This window comes from Muntiacus reevesi, chromosome 20, assembly GCF_963930625.1.
Source record: "Muntiacus reevesi chromosome 20, mMunRee1.1, whole genome shotgun sequence".
In the NCBI taxonomy this organism is placed as follows: Eukaryota; Metazoa; Chordata; class Mammalia; order Artiodactyla; family Cervidae; genus Muntiacus; species Muntiacus reevesi.
The window spans coordinates 6,829,814-6,851,970 of record NC_089268.1 but is presented as its reverse complement, the minus strand read 5'-3'; the positions used below and the strand labels follow the sequence as shown (position 1 = coordinate 6,851,970).

At 36.1% G+C, this 22,157-nt stretch overlaps 1 protein-coding gene across 1 annotated transcript in view; it reads right to left on the bottom strand.

Annotated features, from left to right (window-relative positions):
- The window catches only part of BMP5 (bone morphogenetic protein 5), a 133,472-nt gene that overhangs the window by 26,367 nt on the left and 84,948 nt on the right, over positions 1–22,157 (bottom strand). The window contains exon 3 of the mRNA XM_065912359.1: positions 17,738–17,886. Within this exon, the coding sequence (XP_065768431.1) occupies positions 17,738–17,886 (149 nt within the window). The remainder of the gene's footprint in view (positions 1–17,737; positions 17,887–22,157) is intronic.

The window sequence follows — 22,157 nt, the reverse complement described above, 5'->3', positions numbered from 1 at the left end:
ATGATTTAAAATGTGCAGAATTCTCTACCAGGCATATAGACTAAATCATGTTTATATCAGATTTTAAGGAATGTGGGAGAGATAGAATTTTGTCTACTTAAATTCCACATACATTTTAACTCAGTGAAATCTTAAACTAAGCAAATTGTAATCTAGCTATGAATTTCAACTGTGTTATAACTTGATGAAAAACTTGCACAGTTTCTAGCTTTATAGTAAAAGCACAGACCTATTGCCAGATATTTGAAGTATCATAAATAGAATTTTACATTTGTGCTCAGAATTTTCCTGTTGTGAAGATGGCTTACATTGCCTTGTAATCTCAAACAAAAACAAGGAAAAGCTGGGATTTTAAACTATTTCAGTGACACTGAAAACTCCCAGGAATGTGGTATTGGTAAATTATATATATTCTTAAACTTCAGAGTGCAAGGTGGTTAGAATTTTTAGTGATTCTTCATGGTGATTCTGAGCTTCTATTTAACACTATTTAACAAGCCAGGCACTTCATGCAATCCCTTTGCTATATGTAAATTTAAAAGAGTAAATTAAAAATAATTACTTCATCTTATGTTAAGTATTATACATTAGCAATTATATATATATATTCATTACTAAAAAGTGTCAACAACAAAAGAACTGTCAAATGTAATAACGTGTGCAAATAAGGAAAGAATTCTGTGGCTGATGATAAAGAGGAAAAGATAATATTGGAGGTATGACGTCCACAGAGGACAGCGGGGGACCAGCTCCTGAGGAGCCAGCACGAGCTGGGGTTGTTATGCAGGCAGACAAGAAATGCGGTTGCAATTCTTGGTAACATTGCAATGGAAGAAATTCATTTTCCTCTAGGATTGGGATACGTGAAGGATAGAGAAGTTTGAAGGAGGAAAAGATATTTTAAGGAGTTTCAATTCCTTGTGAAAAGTTTGTAGAAGGAATCGTTATCATCTACCATCTGAGAAAATCATGGCGATGAGAAAAGAAATTGGGATGCTTGCTTAGAAATGTGGGTATCATGTCTCAAGGCAAGATAGGGGGAAACTCAAACAGCTGAGACCTGTAGTTCAAGAGGCTTCTGGAGAGGGGCCGGGGCAGAAGGAAGAAAGGCAGAGAAACATAAAGGAGTAGGGCCAGAGGTTTGTGCCTCGTGGGGGAAGCTTTCCAGAATGCGCAAATGTTTTATTGCGCTGAGGGTGGGACCGAGTGATGGAAAAGGATTAGTCTCCTTCCAGGGACATTGTCTGAAACACGGCGGCTCACTGTCTCAGGCGGGACCAGCCTCACAAATGCTTTTTACTGAGGCTCTCTTTTCAGCTAGTGGAAATATGAATCTCAAACTAGGAATTGTAGTTTACCTTCACATAAGCACTTACTTTTTAATAGCTCTTCTCTTTATATGTAGAGCCTTTCCCCCGAGGCCCTAAGAGTTTTACAGACATCATCTGTCACACGCCCCCAAAAGCTTGGTTACAGTTGGTCTTACAAGTCTCATTTATTTTAAGAAAGCAGAAACATTCTTTTCACAAAACCATGGGAAGAGTGAATTATTTTTAGTCTCTTTTCCAGTTCTTATGTGACTTTTTAAAATAAGAAATGTGTACACACACATACACTTCTTTCCTTTAAAATCACAGGAGAGTTCAATAAAACTGTAATGAAAGCAGGATTTCAGCAGAAATCAACCAAAAAGTTTTTAAAACTATATATTACTACGTGTTAAGATATCAATGAAGAAAAGCTTTCAGACGTCAGGCTCGTTTGGGTTTGCTTCACAGCACTGAAATTAATTTCAGATGCTGAATTTTATCTGTAGTGGATGAAAGTGGTCTTTGCAATGAACTTAATGCAGTTACTTGGGAAATTTATGAGTCTCTAAAGGAAACATTCTTTTTTACCAGCTTATATGACAGATTATGCAAAAAGAACTTTTATCATATAGAAAAACATAGTTCATTAAATGTTTGACCTTCCCTTTCAATTTGATACATGAACCTATGAAATGATCATAAGCTACTTCTAGAAGCCTTAGAATAGTGCAGAACTACCAAAATGCAAGAGAAATAAATCATTTTGACACTTAATAAAAAGAAAGAGTGAAAGGAATAAAAGATACTTTCCAAAATATACACAGTGAAGGCCTGATACTGAACACCTAATGTATATACCATGACAAGTGTCTACTTTTTGTCAAAAAAGAAAAAAATGGAGTTAAGATATTTGGGACTTAGTTTAATCCTTCACATATGATGGTTGGATCACAAACCATTCTTTTGAGTGAAGAAAAGTAGAGCCTTACTTACACATAAGAGACCACGTGAGACCTCGTGATTCCATGGTGGCCCCCAGAGCAAAAGCATCCTACTGAGCTGTCTAGAAAGCAAAATAACAGGTACTTCCCAGGTGTTTACTTGTTGGTTCCGCCTGAGTCAGAAACACATCGGAGTGTTCATGTTTCTACCATTTTATCACCTCACAGAGAAATCGTGTGAGTACCTCCACTCATAACTAGAGCTGATACCCAGAAGTCACAACCAGCAAGCCTTTCAGAGGGGTCAGGGAAACTGGGAATTGAGGAGAGGAGCTGATTCAGTCTTTCTGAAGTTAAAAAGGAAACGGCAGCTGCCATGTTGACACGTGGTAATTTATTAGTTGTTTTACACACAGTGTGTTATGTATTCTTCCCAGTAAAATAATGATTACACTTTTTAAAGGAATAAAATAAAGACCAGAGAAGGGTCATGTTTTTAAGTCATCCCTGTCCACTCTATGCCTTTCAGTACACAGAGTTCCCTTTTGATCGGGAATCTTTAGGGCTAATGCCTTCCTCTTGGGTCTCTGCTCCCCACCTTGAGAAGACTGGAGGAAATCCAAACATCTCCTGGGTCTGGCAGTAACATCTACATTGCATCTGTCAAGGATGCTGTGGAAGCTGCTGGTTTTGTGAAGTTTAAGGTGGAGGACAGGGAAGCTTGGTGTGCTGAAGTCCACGTGATCACAAACAGTCAGATACAACTTAGCAATGAACAACGACAACATCAAGAGGGAAGACCACTCAACACTTCTGCCCACAACGACACAGGTGGTCCCCCTACCACTTTCCATTCCCTTCAAACTGAAACTTGACAAGGTTGACTACAGAGAAATTATAACCCATGTTCAAGGATTAGGGACTTGTAATTTTCCTCTCGAAGCATCTTCCTTCTAATTTCAAGTTTTGAGCCTCACTTACAATACACACTGTTGACTTAGGTGGGTGGATGCTTTGGTTTGTTATGATTTTCCTTTGTTCCTTTGAGTGAACCAAAGTTTAGCCAAATTGCCAGTGACTGTTGATGCCTTTCATGGACTTTCTCTTCTTCCTCAGCTCAGGCACTCCTTATTGCCAAATTCAGACTTAAATTGAAGAAAGTAGAGAAAACCACTAGACTATTCAAGTATGACCTAAATCAAATCCCTTACAATTATACAATGGAAGTGACAAATAGATTCAAGGGATTAGATCTGAGAGAGTGCCTGAGAACTACGGACCTATTTGTGACACTGTGCAGGAGGCAGTGATCAAGACTATCCCCAAGAAAGAGAAATGCAAAAAGGCAAAACAGTTGTCTGATGAGGCCTTACAAATAGCTGAGAAAATAAGAAAAGCTAAAGGCAAAGGAGAAAAGGAAAGATATACCCATTTGAATGTAGAGTTCCAAAGAATAGCAAGAAGAGATAAGAAAGCCTTCCTCAGTGATCAATGCAAAGAAATAAAGGAAAACAATAGAATGGGAAAGACTAAAGATCTACTCAAGAAAATTAGAGATATCAACAGAACATTTCAGGCAAAGATGAGCACAATAAAGGACAGAAATGATATGGACCTAACAGAAGCAGAAGTTATTAAGAAAAGGTGGCAAGAATACACAGAAGAACCATACAGAAAAGATCTTCATGACCCAGATAACCACAATGGTGTGATCACTCACCTAGAGCCAGATATCCTGCAATGTGAAGTCAAGCAGGCCTTAGGAAGCATTACTACGAACAAAGCTAGTGGAGGTGATGGAATTCCAGTTGAGCTATTTCAAATCCTGAAAGATGATGCTGTGAAAGTGCTGCCTCAATATGCCAGCAAATTTGGAAAACTCAGCAGTGGCCACAGGACTGGAAAAGGTCAGTTTCCATTCCAATCCCAAAGAAAGGCAATGCTAAAGAATGTTCAAACTCCTGCACAATTGCACTCATCTCACACGCTAGTAAAGTAATGCTCAAAATTCTCCAAGCCAGGTTTCAATAGTACATGAGCTGGGAACTTCCAGATGTTCAAGCTGGATTTAGAAATATTGGAATATTTTGGAAATATTGAAGGTGGGAGGAGAAGGGGACGACAGAGGATGAAATGGTTGGATGGCGTCACTGACTAGATGGACATGAGTTTGAGTAAGCTCCAGGAGTTGGTGTTGGACAGGGAAGCTTGGCGTGCTGTAGTTCATGGGGTCGCAAAGAGTTGGACATGACTGAGTGACTGAACTAACTAACTCACTTCTTCACACTGTGCTCCATACTCAAGATACAAAACCAGCACTGTCCTTATTCTGCAATATATCTTTAAGAAACACATTCAACAATGTTTAACTTATAGGGGAAAGAACAATGGTAGAGACAGAGTTAACTTCTGTGCACGATGAGAATAGGAGAATCTCATATTCTTCATGCCCCTAAATGAAATATTACCATGAAAATATTTACCCTTCAGATCATCAGTCAAAGCAGAGTTAGAGCCTAGAGTAGGGAAAATAATAAACAACAAAAACTGGAGTATGTTCCTGACCTTGGCATTTGTTTGGCAAGATGGGTGCTCCACAGTTACTGTTTTGAATTAGGGAAAATCAAAAACAGGAATACAGATGTCGCCAAACACTTCCATTTCCCTTTTCATTAAGGGAAATCTAAAAAATGGTAAAATACCTCTTTCACCAGGTAGTGAAGCAGCACTAACTCCTGTTTGATTTCAAAACTATTTTTCATGTGTGTTTCTGAGTTGTGATGCTAAAATTTGGATAAGCAAATGATGTTTACCAAGTGGCACTTATTCAAATATAAACATACTATAAACTAAGACAAATAAGTTGATTTAAACTTTGGTTTTAAAACACTGTATACATAGTGGACATAAAACACCACATGCAAGATTTTCAACTTATTACTGAATATATACTATAGTCAAATCTATTTTTAAAGAGAAGCTATTTTCCCTCTACTGATCATTATACAAGACTCAAGTAGGCTATACAGGTCCATTTCAGATACCAACTAAAGAAAAATATAATAGAGATAGCAAAATAGATATTTAAAAAGAAACCAGCATCATGAGTTGTTATTTCTAAAAGAACTAAGGGATGTGTAATTTACATTGAAACAATTTTGTTCAAAATGTGATGTTTTTAGCAAAGCTGTTATGGCTAACCCAATGTAACTCTGCTCATAGGGGGAAAAATTAGAAAGCAAACTTAAGCACATTGACAAATTAAAAATGTGATTCATTGCCAGATACTTTGTCTTTTCAATTTTGGGGGGAAAATTTATCCCAATTTGTTGCTCCCCAAAATACAATTCAGGGAATCCTCTTTAGGGCTGGAATAATAACAGGTTACCATTAGCCTAGATGCTAAGAAGAGAATTGCTGAGATAAGACACAGGATGAATTTCATACTGAAATATTGCAAAATGATTAATAAATTATGGAAACTGCCTGCTTGACTCACCTCAAGTGAGTTCATTGCACCATGATTGAAATTACAAACCTGGGTACCAGTTGAGACTTAGTAAAGGATGATGGGAGAGGCAGACATGAGGATTCCATGATGGGGAGTCTGGACTAAGGGTAAAAAAACAGAAGGATAGGAAATGAGGGGTGGGAGGGAGAATCTAGAAAAATACATTAGTGAGCAACCCAGGGCACAAAGAAAAGGAGACGTCTGTTATCAAAACAAAGAAATGAAATTTGACTAAATTTAATTACATGTTGAAGCTGATCACTGGCAGAAAAAAGTCACATTTTCTTCTTTTCAGTCTACAAATTATCAAGTTAACAGTAACTGTGTATGGGGCTATAAGTAATATTGAAGTGAAGTAAAGTGAAGAGAAGTTGCTCAGTTGTGTCCGACTCTTTGAGACCCCATGGATTGTAGCCTGCAGTGTATCAGGCTCCTCCATCTGTGGGATTTTCCAGGCAAGAGTGCTGGAGTGGATTGCCATTTCCTTCTCCAGGGGATTTTCCCGACCCAGGGATCGAGCCAAGGTCTCCTGCATTGCAGGCAGACGCTTTACGGTCTTGAGCCACCCATATTGAAGTAGATAGATTTAAAAAACAAACAAAAAAAATGGCCAAAACTGCAGTTACCTTTTGTCGGTCAGATCACAGTTAGATTCCAGGCAGAAAATATAAAACCCAAAGGTAATTCCCAACAATCCAATATAAAGCTCAATTTTGTTCCATAACAATCATGATTAACGCACTGCTTTGTTTGGAAATTATAAAAATGCATTGTTTTTCAGTTTGGAATTTATATAAAATTCATCTCATTTATGAGAGTCATAGTATGCAAGATCTGACTTGGAAGACAAATCATTTTTAGATTCATGGGCAAGATTCTTGAGCTTTGTAAGACTGTTTCCTCATGTACAAAATGAGAAAATAGTGAAAATAAAGCAGACATTCCATTTAAAAATCTCACCAAATGGCTGACATCTAGCACCTTCTCAGGAAATGTTAGTTTCCATAAGTTATTAATATTATGTTGATTGACCACCACAGCAAATACAGGGTTTGACTGCTTACTTTATATGAGATCTGCAGATGTACCTAGGAAATAAAACCTGAATTGATCATGAAAACTAAAAAAATACAAAATATTAGTATGGAATTTAAATTAAACATACTGACAAAATCATATTATTAAAAAGCAGTTATTTGTATAGACAGAAAATGTTTTACTAGGTTGAGTGAATTTGAAAATACATAAAGTATAGTTTATAAAAATAGTATATGACTAAGAAGAGAATTTATAAGATGTTAGGTTGAACAAGGCAGAAATTTAACAGTGCTTCCATGCTTCTGTTTAGTTACTCTAGCCATGAAAGGCATATTGATGATTTTGCTCATTTTTATGCAGTGGGAAAAGAGCAAAAATCTAAAGCCAGGAAAGATTTATGTTCTCTGATGTGCTTTAAGACATAACACAAGTTAGAAAATCCATAGGTCACAGCTTACATGGGTTTGGAAAATTAACAAATACTGATCTTAAACCCCAAAGGAAATCTATGTCATATTTATTTTTAGTAGAAATCTAGTCATTTTTACGATAAAGATACAGAAAAAATTCTTCTCAATGGAAACTCTTCTAAATCTTCACATAAATTGACCTAGGCAGTTGTTTTGTTTAGCTATCTTCTAAATCTCGCTTTGGCTTGATTCGTACCAAAAAAAAGAAAGAAAGAAAAACGACATCTTGCCATAGATTTATTTATGCTTTAATGTTTTTAAAATTTATAGAAATAGAAGCCATTTTAAAATGCTTTGGAGAAATTTAGGTTTCCATTGTGCCTTAAAGAAAAGAAAAAATACAATCCTACTAAATGATGTAATAAGAGCTCTCTAGATTCCTTAATAATTATAGATTTTCAACTGTGAGCTTATCTGATCCTTCACATGACTAGCTGGGAATCTGTTTACACCTAGGTATTTCCCCTCTTTGTATACACACACACATTTATCCCAAAGGAATGTTCATGGGATATCTAACATTTATTTCCCTTTACCTATTTCTCCATCTCTGATTTTCTATAATATCTTGAGTTTTGCTTTGAATGGAACTATTTGATATTAGACACCTTAAGGTGGTATATATCTATTCCCTGTACCCTCTCTGAATATCATATTTATATATGTATCACGCTAAAAATGTAAAAATATGCTTATAAATTGCAGTTATCTGAGAAATTATCTCAGGAGATGTAATAATCCCTAGACAAAAGTCAAATAAACAGTGAATTATTCTAGTCACATGAACTCACTCCTTCATGATACAAACAATTCCATAGCCATTAACACCCAGGTCTTGGGGCATTTTTTTATCTAATGCCTTCAACTTGCCCTTTTTCACACACTGATTTAATTTCTGAACTAAGGGAAATTTTAATTTTACTTCTTCATTGCATTTAAGTTTTTGAAGATTCCTTGACTGACCGTAGTGGCTCAGATGGTAAGAATCTCCCTGAAATGCAGGAGACCTGGGTTAGATCCCTTGATTGGGAAGATCCCCTGGAGGAGGCCATGGCAACCCACTCCAGTAGTCTTGCCTGGAGAATCCCATGGACAGAGGAGCCTGAAGGGCTACAGCTGATGGGGTCGCAGAGTTGGACACGACTGAGCGACTAAACACACACACATGCATTCCTTGACTATCTTCCTAATTTATTCTTAAATGTTCATCCTAAAGTCAAGCAAGTATGCTCTAATTATCATCAACAGTAAACAGTGCATAAAGAACCACTTCATTTATAGTAATATTTACTGAAAACAAATCATAGAACTATATGTTCCTTTTTCCTATTAGAACATTTAGCAAGATATGTGATTCTTACATTTTCTTGGAAGTAGAGACCTCATTTATTTATTTGAAACCAATTGTCATCACCATAAATTCAGCAGCAGGGAACCATATGGTTTTATGAACAAAAATGACTTAATTGCTTTAAAATATCAAGTTCAGATAAGGGAAGAGCTATTACCAAATCTCAAAATGTTTAAGAGATCTTCTGATAAGGGGACATACCTCAACTTTCTGAAGTGAGATGCATAATAATGAGAAACTGTAGTCAAAACAGCAGGACAAAAAGAAAAATATCACACTTGATCTCTGAATTTCTTCTGCTACTTATTAGCAGCATGTCAGCTGATATTCAGAGGAAGCAGTCATATAGATCATCTGACCCTTAACACAGACAGATAGTCATTGACAACACAGGGGCTTCATTTGGAAAACTTCCCCCTGAAGTAAAAAAGACTGTGTTAGGGAACCCAGGAATAACTCAGCAAACTTATTTAATCAGATACTTGCATTGAAAAGAAACAGATTCCAGTACTTACTAACTTTAAGCAGATATCACATTTAGAACATCACATTTAGGACTCTACATCTCTCTCAGACAGATGTACTCACATTTAATAAAAGGAAAAGAATACCAAAACAAGTAACTTGCACATTTGGTTAATGTATGGCAACATGAGAATTTTAGATTCTAGAATAGATTTTTCTAATTAGGAGCATATATTCTTTAATTGAAAATATACCATGGAATTTTTGAAAAATCTAATTTTTTAGGATAACACATTAAGAAGACTTCACAAATATTGCAATTTTGGAAAAGAAAAATTTATCAGTATGTTAAATTACTCTGCACCTAAGAAGTGACAATAGAAATAGGCAACCCATTCATATTTTTGGAAAAACAAAATGGAATCCATTTCTTATTAATGTAAGTGAGGCAGCTATCAATTTCCAGGAATGAACCCTAAAATTCCCACAAGTGAAGAGTAGAGAGCATGGCAAAACCTTGGGTAATAAAAGTTTTGAAAATATGCACTTTCAATTTAATTGCACTAACTCAAAACCTTTTTTATTGTTTGAATAATTATGTTGGTGAAAATACAAGAGGATTAAATTGTTGGTGCTTTTAGAAAAGCTCTGAATTATATATAATTCAGAACTGAACGCTGTTCAGTCACCAAGTTGTGTTTGACTCTCTGCGACTCCATGAACTACAGCAAGCCATGTAGTGTCCTTCATGGAATATCCCTGTCTTCACTATCTCCTGGAGTTTGCTCAAACTCATGTCCATTGGGTCAGTGATGCTATCCAAGCATCTTATCCTCTGTCACTCCCTTCTCCTCTTGACCTCAATCTTTCCCAGCATCAGGGTCTTTTCCGGTGAATCGGCTCTTCACATCAGGAGGCCAAAGTATTGAAGCTTCAATGTCAGCATCAGTCCTTCCAATGAATATTCAAGGTTAATATCCTTTAGGATGGACTGGTTGGATCTCCTTGCTGTCCAAGGGACTCTCAAGAGTCTTCTCCAACACCACATCTAAAGCATCAATTATTCGACACTCAGCCTTCTCTATATGTAATAAAGAAATTTTTGTGTACCAACAAGCAGGAAAAATAGTCTTCCCAGGTGGCACAGGAGAGGGAAGAGACACGGGTTTGATCCCTGGGTCAGGAAGGTCCCCTGGAGAGAGAAATTGCAACCCACTCCAGTGTTCTTGCCTGGGGAACTCCAAGCACAGAGGGGCCTGGCAGGCTGCATGTGCTCTATACATGGGGTTGCAAAGAATCAGATAAGACTGAGAACACAGTAAGCAGAAAAAAATTTAAAAAGTCATAACTTTACCCCTTTACAATGTCTGGGAAATACAGCTGCTAACCAATATGGGCTATAACCTGAGAAAGAAACAATTTAAAGAGTTCGTTTCCTAGACTTTCAGAAAGGTCTTCTGTGATGTTTTTCCAATCAATAGAGTATCTTCAGCTTTCTGATTTTCTTAGTGGAAAATATTATTTATGTAGTGGGGATTTTATACAATTTGCTAAAAATCTTAACACATTAGGAGCTCTTGGGCCCAACTCTTGAACAAAGACAATAAATGTGTTTTAATCACGCGTTCTATGACCATTAAAATACGGCTTATAATTCAACTGTCTTTGAAAGAAGCCATATTGATGTGCAAGGTTTGTTAATAATTTTATGAAGAGTTAATGAAGCCGAATGATAGTAATTTACACTGATGTATTTCTGGGTTGAAATTTTTTTCTTATAGTTATATAGGTCAACCTTTTCCACCTTTAATCAATTATGCTTGTACAATACACATTACCCTATAACAACATCTGTTTCCCTTATATTCATTGATGTAACTATTTCCCAAATAACCATATTATTTTTTCTTAAGAATAAAATGGTTGAATCTTAAAACTATCATATTAAGTGTTAATAACTTGATATTTTCTGATGCCTATGAAGACCTAGCCAATATAAGCATTCAATTGATCACGGCACATATCGCTGAATGTTCATTTCTGTTGGCTTCATACCCTAGATCTGAATGTACTTAAAAGCTTCCTACCAATAATCATTATGTTAACCGAAGTTATTAGACGTGCACCTAATATACTATGCTTCCAACTCAAGATTTAAGAACATATGTCAATAATCTTGGGGCTTCCCTTGTGGCTCAGATAGATGGTAAAGAATCCGACTGCAATGCGGCCTCTCTCCAGTGGACTATCATTTGTGAATTCATCTGAAACCCTATTAAATCATCTGTAAAATCTGCACAATAAAAGAACTGACCCTAAATTAAAGGAGTGTCATGTGGAGTAAGTCTTTGTGTATTTTCTCATCCAATTCAACCCACAGATTTTATTCTTGTCCTACCATGTTTCAGGTACTATTGTCTAATATAATTGTGCACCATTTTGAAAGGTGTTATCATTTTACTCATTTAGCTAATGCTATGGCTAAAATGTAAAATATCTTCTCAGAGCGAAGATTTTAATCTAGTTTTCCTAATGATTTCTTCCTAGAATTTATACTTTCAGAATGGCACTTTCAACTTTGTTTATCTCCTTATTTAAATTAAGTATCAAAACCTTAAAATCTAAGTTACCATAACAAAAACTATAAATTATTTATAATATATTAAACATTATAATGAATATAATTTGATAGTTTCATATCTCTGAAATTTTTTCCCCTTGATTTGGCTACAAAATTTACTAAAACTTTGAAATCCCTGACTTAAAATCTGATTTTTTACCTTGATACACTTGGAAATTATGCCACAAACTTTGTTCAAAGAAAAATAGATTTTAGAGTCTTATTTTTTTTTTAAAGAATCTTATACTGTTTCTTGGACATTAAACAATACTCTGACAGAACAACATTTTGATGACTTGAATACAAATGAATCAGAAACATAAGGATTGAATTTTCCTTGACGTATAAGTGGGTTTGAATAGAAAGGAAAAAGTCATTGGCAAAATTTACCCTGAGTATTGCCAAACCTAAAACGTCTGAAAACATAGGGTTTTTAAAAAGACATTCTAATGGTCCCAAAAATACTATCTTTGTTTTCTATCTTTAAATTATTCTATAAACCCAAATTTGAAAAAAAAAGAATTAATTTACTTGGAAGGTTTAAACTATATAAGGCATCAAACAATGGAAAATTATAGTGTTTTCAGAGAAAACTCAAGGCTTAAAAGCTAGAGTAAATTGCTCTCTGGATAATAAACTCTGTGTACATACACATTTGTCTATGTGTTTGCATGTGTGTGTGAGTGTGTATGTGTTTATATATGTAAAGGATCATAATTACTGTAGATTTACTAACAATTTTAATAAAGATCTAACAAGGCACGTAATTAATATATCTTTATATTTCAGGGAACTGAAAATCTTAAATTTTAAGACAGATCTAAACCTACTCATTTCCTGCTAAAAAAAAAAGACAGTAACTATTTTACCAAGTTATTGACTACTATGAGAGAGTGTTCAAGGATTCAGAAACTGATTTAGCATAATTGGTAGAACCACTTGTATGGGGTTTCTAAATTTTGCTGTTAAGAAGTAGCAATGTTTCTTTTCCATTTGCTTGCTTGCATGTTTGCTTTATTTAGCTGAAACAGACATATGGAACTCAGAGAATTTTCTATTCTGCCTGAAAAAAATAAATAGAATATCCTTAAATTCTTCTGCCAAATCCAAGGCAGTTCATTTATCAAATTACTAGAAAGAATATTTTACAAACTGACACACTGTCCACATGTCCTCTGAGGAATCATGATGTTACTTTTGATTTCAACAGTCTTCTGATTTCCAAAATATATTTAGGCTTCTTAGCTGATTTTCTTTGTGAAAGCAGGATAAACAAACTTTAACAATCCGTATCAGTGATTTCCTCCTTACTCTAAGATTGAAGCAATTTTAACTACTGTACTGTGGTTTGTGGTATAAAGTTCTCCTGTGTTAAACCAAAATTGTTTGATTAATAATCAACCCAAATTTATAGTTTGGAATTTCTTCTTAAGAGTAACATGTTCATATATGTAAAATAGATAAACAAAGTCCTACTATATAGCACAGGAAACTATATTCAATATCATGTAATAAAACAAAATGGAAAAGAAAATGAAAAGGTATATTTATATAACTGAAACAATTTACTGCACACCAGAAACAAACACATTGTAAATCCTCTATACTTCAACTTAAAAAAAAAGAAAAAAAAATAACATGTTCAAGGACAGGTGGTCTGCAAGAATCTTTTACTTCACAAATTCATTCAGTGATCATTCAGAACAAGTTTTTAATACCTACAACCTGCATGGTACCAAATACCAAGGGTACCACTGTGAGCCAGAAACACATATCTGTGGTCTTATGAAACAGATATTCAAACATGTAACCATGAAAGTGTTAGTCTGATTGATTAAAGCAGCAAGTTTAGTTCTTCAGTGACTTGTGATCAAGCTACAAGAATATACACATAAATGTCACAGCCCGTCCATAACTGGTCTCCCAGTCACTTTCATAAAATAACAGCACTTGCAATCGTAGAAATATATGAAAGTTGTTCTAGCCTAGTCTGGATTTCCAGTTTTTCTGAAGGATACCAAGCCATTTTGCCATTCTATGTATTTACTCACATTGTTTCCTCATCCAGGAACTCACTCACTCTTCCTTCCTTACACCACCTCCTCTCCCTCCTCATCTTCATTTCTTGAAATCTTAGCCAAGTGACCGAGCCCAAAAGTCACCGGGTTCATGGCACTTTTGGCTCCATTTGGACTAACCAGCTCTCTCACATTTCCCTGTAGTGTCTTGATTGTATTACTATTTTTTAGGATTTAAGGCACTTTATTCCTTCTAAAGTAACTACAAATGTCTATCTCCCAGTTCATAGTCTCCTTAACACTTTGCCATTATTTATTTTTACTTTTTGGCTGCGGGATCTTAGTTCCCCAAGCAGGGATCAAACCCTTGGCCCCTGCATTGGAAGTTTGTAGCTTTAATCGCAGGACTGCCAGGAAGCTGCCAACACGTTGTCTTGCATGGATAGGTACTTGAAGATTCTGTGTCGAACAAATCAATAAATGAATAAGAGTCAACAAAAGAATTTGAAAGCTGACTTTCCTGAGCTTCATTTTTTATGATTTCCAACTATTTTGTTGAGAAGTAAACATATTCAGAATACATTATTGCAAATAAAAGATGTCTGTCTAATCTGTTTGAAGCAATATTCCAATAGAACATTGAGAACATCAGCAGTAGTGATGAGGGAGCAGTAATAAGTTGGGGCATCTTGTTATCTATGTTTATAGAAGCATGCCACAAGCCTAGTTTCCATGAGGTTGTAGTTAATAAAACTAAGGTGACCCCAGAGAGTCACTTGCTTTCCCAGGACCATATATGCTCTAAAGCTGGTTAAAATCTGTTAAGTGTTTAAAATTTAATTATTGCTTAAATATAAAAGGCCAGGTTGCCTAGCATATATAATCCTTTTAACATTTTTGTATCAGACAATATTAAAAAATCAAAGAAAAGCAACAAAATGCTGTGTATCTCAAGCCTAACTTTTAAATAAAGAATTTGGAAACCTTTGAAAGAAGTTAAATGTTAGTTTATTTTAGGCTCCAAAAAAGACCCATAAATAACATGAGTCATTTAAAGTAAAATTACTCCTAAAATATAAGAGAAATCAATCAAAGGAAAAGGATAAACAAAATATAAAGTAGTTCTCAAAGGAAAGGATGAATTGGAAGCAAGATAGAACTAAAAAGTTTAGAGTGTAAAGGAAAGAGCACCAACATAAGAGAAGAAGTAAAAAAAAATAGAGGAGAAATTTCAGAATTTTCTAGTTGGGAGGGAAGGGTGAGGAAGTTAAAAAGAAACAGGGGTCACATTTCACAGATCTCCTGAGTTTTGTTTAGTTAGACATTTCAGCATATCTCCAAGGAAAAGACCGGGGGAAGCACATACCACTAATTTAATTTTTCTTGTTTGGACCACATACCAGAGAAGAGACCCCTGGCTCAGCCCCTCTGGGCACATTTCCCTGTCACATTTCTTACCATAAATGTACAGTAGTTGAATACTGTTAAAATTTAAGGGAGATTATTTAGATGTATGTTTTTCTGTCTACATTTATAATGATTGAACTCTGAAAATCTTTAATGATAGTCTCAAAGTCATAATGGAAAATATCCTATAATTCAAAATATTTTAATTGCTTATGAAAATTTAAAACATCAGCATTGTAATTAAAATCTATGGAAAAGTCTGGATTGGGAGGGATTGGGAGCAGATGTCTCAAACTTGTCTGTAACACTTTCAATAAGAGCCTTCCCGAGGCACGTGAAACCTTCAGTAGACAAACTCTGGAATATATTTGATTTGTGTCTGTCAGCCTCACTCCACACACACAATCTTTGGAGTAACAGCACTGGGCATGGTCTGATTCTCAGGCTATGAATCTGGTTGTAGGCAAAACAATGCTACCATGAAGTCCAATTGCATCAGTAATGATCCTCCTTGAAAAAGACCCAGGGCAGACCTAACTTTTACTTAACTCATTAGTCTATTAAGCAAGGCTTTAGTGTAATATAGCAAGGACAAATGAAGGAGATGGAGTCTAGGGCTAATGTTTCTATTGCTGGATCCTGCAAAAAACTAAAGATAGTAAACTAAAATATGGCACATTCTCTAATAAATCATCACTTTTAAACCACCCTCTGCAGCCATGATCTTACTGTATTCAGGTGTGGAGCAAAAGCATAACTAAGGCCCACTTGGTAGACTTCTGAATATTTTGAAAGTACTGATCAAGGTAACAAATCATTAAAAGATGTTTTATCCTCCTGTCGTGAAAAATATAATTTTAAATGACCTGAAAGTCTAGATTTGAATTTAAAACTTTGGACTGTGAGTGATCAAAGGTGAACAAGGCCTTGCACTCCCTGACCTCTTGATCAAACGGGCCAAAAGCCTTCTCATCATAGTCTTTGTGAACTCTCTTTTGTTTGCCCAAAATGCCTGCCTTCCAATTCTTCGCCAGTCATATTTTCCTGAACGTTATGACTGTAGCTAGAATTTGCTCATTGCTTGACACTCAGCGTGTAGCAACACGCACTCAATATTACATGCTGACTACTTATGCCTCATTCAACTACAAACCTCAGGAAGCCACCTCTGAATTTGTTCACCATTTTATTTCCAGCATTAAGCCAAGCACACAGCACATCCTTATTCAACAAGTACTTCTGAGCATAAAAATAACTTCTGAAGCTTCTCAGAAAAGATTCCCTATAGACCTGTGTACTAAGAATGCCACCTGCCGTATCAGTAAGCAAAGGTCATTGCAGCATCAAGCCGTCCCTGTCAGCCCCGAAGGAACTCAAGGCGAAAACAGGGTGCTTCCCTACCAGACTATCAGCCGCCGCAGCCACCCCACGCCCACAGCAGTGCACCCAAGGAGACTCCGGATGAGAAAGTACAGGATACTGGCCCCCCCACCCCGGATAGCTGAGGTGGATATCAGAGGAATGATTTCAATGAGTCCAGACTCTTGCATCTTCCCATACATAGGAAAGCACTAAGTTCACTAACTTGAGATGTCTGGCTTTCTTTAATTAACAGTAATCCCTTGATGTTCCAACTACCTGGTCTTTGTTGCAAAAAATCTCTGCATATCCTGGCTCCCCGCTTACATCTTTAGAGCAGTCCCTTAGTCATATAAGTATGAAATGGTTGGATGGCATCATTGACTCAATGGACATGAGTCTGAGTAAACTCCAGGAGTTGGTGATGGATAGGGAAGCCTGGCATGCTACAGTTCATGGGGTCACAAAGAGCTGGACACGACTGAGCGACTGAACTGAACTGAACTTAGTCATATAAGAAGCTGCATCCCAGGCCTAAGTCCTCAGTTTTGTCCACCAAGTAAAACATAACTCTCAACTTTTAGGTTGCGCTTTTCATTTTTTAAAGGCAACAAATCTCTCCCAGAAGTGATCCTGGAGCTGTTTTTTTTGACCAAATATTACAATATGTTAAGATCTAACTCGACAACATCTTCTGCATATTCTCATGAGTCTTTTGTTCCATCCTCATCCTCCTCTGTATTATGGTAGGTCATTTGTCTGTCTCCCTATCACCTGCTCTGATATATATTTCTTTTTTAATTAAGTTTCAAGATATTCTTTGACTATGGTAATATTCATTCTTCTTTAGTGTACAGTTCTATACGTTTTTACAAATTACACAGCTGTGTAACCACCACCACAGTCAAGACATAGATCCACAGCACTTCAGACGTCACTTACTTTCAGTATTACTATATTACAGTTGTGCTGCTCATTTACATACAGGCCTTCAACACAAGACTAAAATCCCGAAGAGCAGGAATAGGGCTTGAGTTTTCTTTACCTCCCACAGCCACTGCAGAGCCTGACAATAAATGCATGTTGTTTATAAATCAATTAACTAATCAGTATATTGCTTTGTCTTATAGAATGCACCACTTTGCACATTGCATGTATAAAAAACACATTGGTTAAATCCCACAAAAAGCTGTAACTCTCAATGTGTCCAAACCAGTACCACAAAATGTACAAAATTCAGGGCTTACCATCTCCTGTTTCTGCACAAAGCTGTAAACCCAAATTGTTCTGTGGATTAATCACCCAATGATTGCTGGTCACAGTGATATCAAAGACAAGCCAACCCACGTCGAGAGCTTGGGTCTTCCTTGTGTCTAACAAGAATAGATCTGCATCCCTAAGGAGAAAGAAAACAACAACAAAAACGGTTACAGGTTTGAATGAAAATCATCATTCCCTACACTTAAGTGAAAACACTACAAAACCACTCTTAAAATAACAAGAGTTGATTAAGGAACAAGGAGAACAAATGAGTCAAGTGATGAGGAATAAGATACAGAACGTTTTATTGCTAGAATCCCATCCCAAATCTGGTGCAGATTAGGAATATCTGAAAGTAATTTCCATTTTCCGGCTCTTCACTGTCAAGTTTCCTTTACAAACTGGCTTAGTGGTCTTGATTTAGTCCCGAAACAGTACACTGGCAAGTTCATAAGCAACTGCTGAACTGAATACACAGGAAGTGAAAGTGGCTGTTCCAGTCTGGATGGCTGTGGATTCTCCATGGAGATGGAGGACAGGCAGTCTGTGATGCAAGTCTTTTAGAGATAATTCTCTCTTTCAGAGATCATTTTCCTTTTGTTTCCACTTTATTATACTTTTTTACATTTTTATTTCATTTTCTGTTTTTGTTATATAATTATTTTATGGATCAGTTCAGTTCAGTTCAGTTGCTCATCACCAACTCCCGGAGTCTACCCAAACCCATGCCCATCGAGTCAGTGATGCCATCCAGCCATCTCATCCTCTGTCACCCCCTTCTCCTCCTGCCCCCAATCCCTCCCAGCATCAGGGTCTTTTCCAATGAGTCAACTCTTCGCATGAGGTGGCCAGAGTATTGGAGTTTCACTTCAGCATCAGTCCTTCCAATGAACACCCAGGACTGATCTCCTTTAGGATGGACTGGTTGGATCCTCCTTGCAGTCCAAGGGACTCTCAAGAGTCTTCTCCAACACCACAGTTCAAAAGCATCAATTCTTCAGTGCTCAGCTTTCTTCACAGTCCAACTCTCACATCCATACGTGACCACTGGAAAAACCATAGCCTTGACTAGATGGATCTTTGTTAGCAAAGTAATGTCTCTTCTTTTTAATATGCTATCTAGGTTGGTCATAACTTTCCTTTCAAGGAGTAAGTGTCTTTTAATTTCATGGCTGCAATCATCATCTGCAGTGATTTTGGAGCCCCCAAAAAATAAAGTCTGACACTGTTTCCACTGTTTCCCCATCTATTTCCCATGAAGTGATGAGATCAGATGCCATGATCAGTTCAGTTCAGTTCAGTCGCTCAATCGTGTCCGACTCTTAGCGACCCCATGAACTGCAGCCTACCAGGCTCCTCCATCCATGGGATTTTCCAGGCAACAGTACTGGAGTGGGGTGCCATTGGCTTCTCTGCTGTATCTTAGAAGTCATTTCAAAGATGGCTTACAAAATTTAAACAGTTAATTTTAATAAAATCATGCACATTTATTATTTCCCTTGAAAAAAGTCATCAGCGATCATTAAAAACTGAATCACAAAAGAAGTAAAGAATCTCAGTCAATATCTTAGAGGCTATAACTTCATTTCTTTACTTAAACTTGATTTAAACGATTCTTCCATTAACCTAGAGAAGTTAAAATAAAGGTATTAATGTTACAGTCAATTAAATTGACCAGCTACCATATACCAAAATATGCAGCTTTCATTCTCCTTCACAATTTTCTTAGCAAAGAAGGGTTACAGACACTTTATCACATCCAATACAGGACTCAGTTTGAGTTACTCCAGGTATACAACAAGCATATAATACAATGCAATGAAAAGACTAATTTGTTTCCAGTTGAATTTTAAGGATCCATTATATTTACACTGTGACTGAACAAAAGTAAAATTCTCCCTGCCTCTCATAACTTGAAAAACCTACCAAATATACAGAATCTAAGAAAATACTGATTATCCTTAAATTTTTGATATATTTTAACTATCTTTAAGACTGTTATCTTGGAATTAACTTATCACATTGTTAACTTGTTGAGAGAAGGATTCACCTTTCGAAAATACTCAACTGCTAGTCTGATTTCATTTGAAATATGATAAGGGTGTTCTAATAAATCCTGCAAAGCATTACCAATCCTTGGCATGCTATAAATAAATATTTGAATAACAAAACAGAACAAAGAGGTAAGTTCTGAGAGCAATTTCAACTAGTTAACAAATATCTTTAGGTGAAAGTGAAAGTCGCTCAGTCATGTCCAACTCTTGGAGACTCCATGGACTATACAATCCATGGAATTCTCCAGGCCAGAATGCTGGAGTGGGTAGCCTTTCCCTTCTCCAGGGATCAAACCCAGGTCTCCTGCATTGCAGGCAGATTCTTTACCAGCTGAGCCACAAGGGAAGCCCTATCTTTAGGTAGTTATTTATTATTTTTTAATTGTGCTACTTTTCCTGAAAGAAAGAATTCCCAAACTGTTAACATTCAAGTCTCAAACTTTTAAGCAAGTCTATGAGGAAAACAGTTTCAGTTTTAATGGAAATACTTAGAAAAAGCACCCACCAACAGATCCTAGCAAAGCTTAAATTCCTGAATTTCTGTGATGCAAATCGCAAGTCATTGGAAGGTAAACCTAGGCAAATAGTATGGTTTGGAAAAATCCATATATTTCTAGTTCACTTCTTAAAAGTTATAAACATTCAGTTAGCTTCATAAGCTTCATGGTTTCCTATTCTTGAGTAAAGCCATTTTATTTTTGACCCTTAACTTCTATTTTTAAATTTCTCCTCTTTCTTTTTATATAAAGAACTCTCCTGCATTAACTACAGACAAGAGAATATGCTTTAGGAGAATCAAGTCTATTTTTAATAAGCACAACGTTAATAACTACATAATTTTCAGTCATGCAACAAGTTTCATAACAGCATCTTAAAAATAAATTCCTATCCATTCTATAGAAATCAAGATGTGATTTCTTTAGAAGTATAAAATTATTCCACTAAAGAATAGCACTTATCTCCTTGAAAATAGCAGAATATTTTGAATTATCTCTTTAAAGACTACTTAAAAATTACCTCTTTAAAGAATATTTATTTCTTTAAAGACTGTATCCAAGCAATGTGACATTCAGAGGTACTAGAGGCTAGAACTTCAACATACAGATGGGGGAAAGAGGGGAGCAGAGTTTAACCCATAATACTACTTTTGAAAAAATTTTTAAAGGTGGGAATAATCCTAGATATGAGCATTCAGTTTACTGACATTATAGCAATTATCAACACTGAAATGTTTAAAAAAAAAAACTAATACATGGAAATCAATTTACACTGACCAAAATAATTCATAATGACTAAAATTTGTATTTTTCTTTTTCAGGTAGAATTTGAACCTTTGTATTGAGTATGATATAGATTAGCATACAAATTCCTCATACAGCTAAATGAAGCTATCCTGCTTCATTTAGTTGTTAAATATAGAGTCACTCTGAATAGATAAAGGATTTGCAGTACAAATAGATACTTTATATAGGAAACATATAGACTCACAGATGAAACATATATACTCACAGATGAAACTCCTATATACTCACAGATGAAACATAATATGTAGATGTGTAGATACAGCTAGAGAGGTTGGTACAAATACATGTGAGCATATCTTACTTCACTCATGACCAGAGTTTAAACATGCCTTTTCATGGGAAATTGGTGGTCTTGGATATACTGCTTTAGGAGAATACACTTTATTTTACTGACAGAGGAAAGGTTTTTTTACAGAGGAAAGGTTTTTGCCTTGGGAGTCTCAAAATACCAAGAGGGTAGGAACTTCACTAAGGACTGAACAAGCAGGAGCCAAATTCAGTAAAAGTTGAGTTATCATCATCCTAAAACCACAAATCTGAAAATAGTCTTACATGTCTAACACTGTGACATTGGGCTTCCCAGGTGGTGCTAATGGTAAAGAATCTGCCTGCCAATCAATACAGGAGACACAGGAGACACAGGTTTGATCCCTGTGTCAGGAAGATCCCCTGGAGTAGGAAATGGTCACCCACTCTAGTATTCTTGCCTAGAAAACTCCATGGACAAGAGAAACTGGCGGGCTACAGTCCATGGGGTCACAAAGGGTTGGATACGACTGAGCATGCATGCACATCTAAGACTATGACATTAGAAGAGCTAAAATAATTTTTACCATCTTTATATAAATATCAATGTATTATAATTAAGTAAGTAAGGATTTAGGGAGCAGATAGAGCTTGAACAATTAAGGAATTCCTCAGCCTCAGTTTCCCCATGCATAAAAAGAGTATGAAAATCCCTGCCTTAAAAGAGTGTGTGAAGACCAAATGTAATATAATCTGGATCTCTGTTTGGAAGAGAGGAAAATTATAGTTGAATCTTTTGCCAC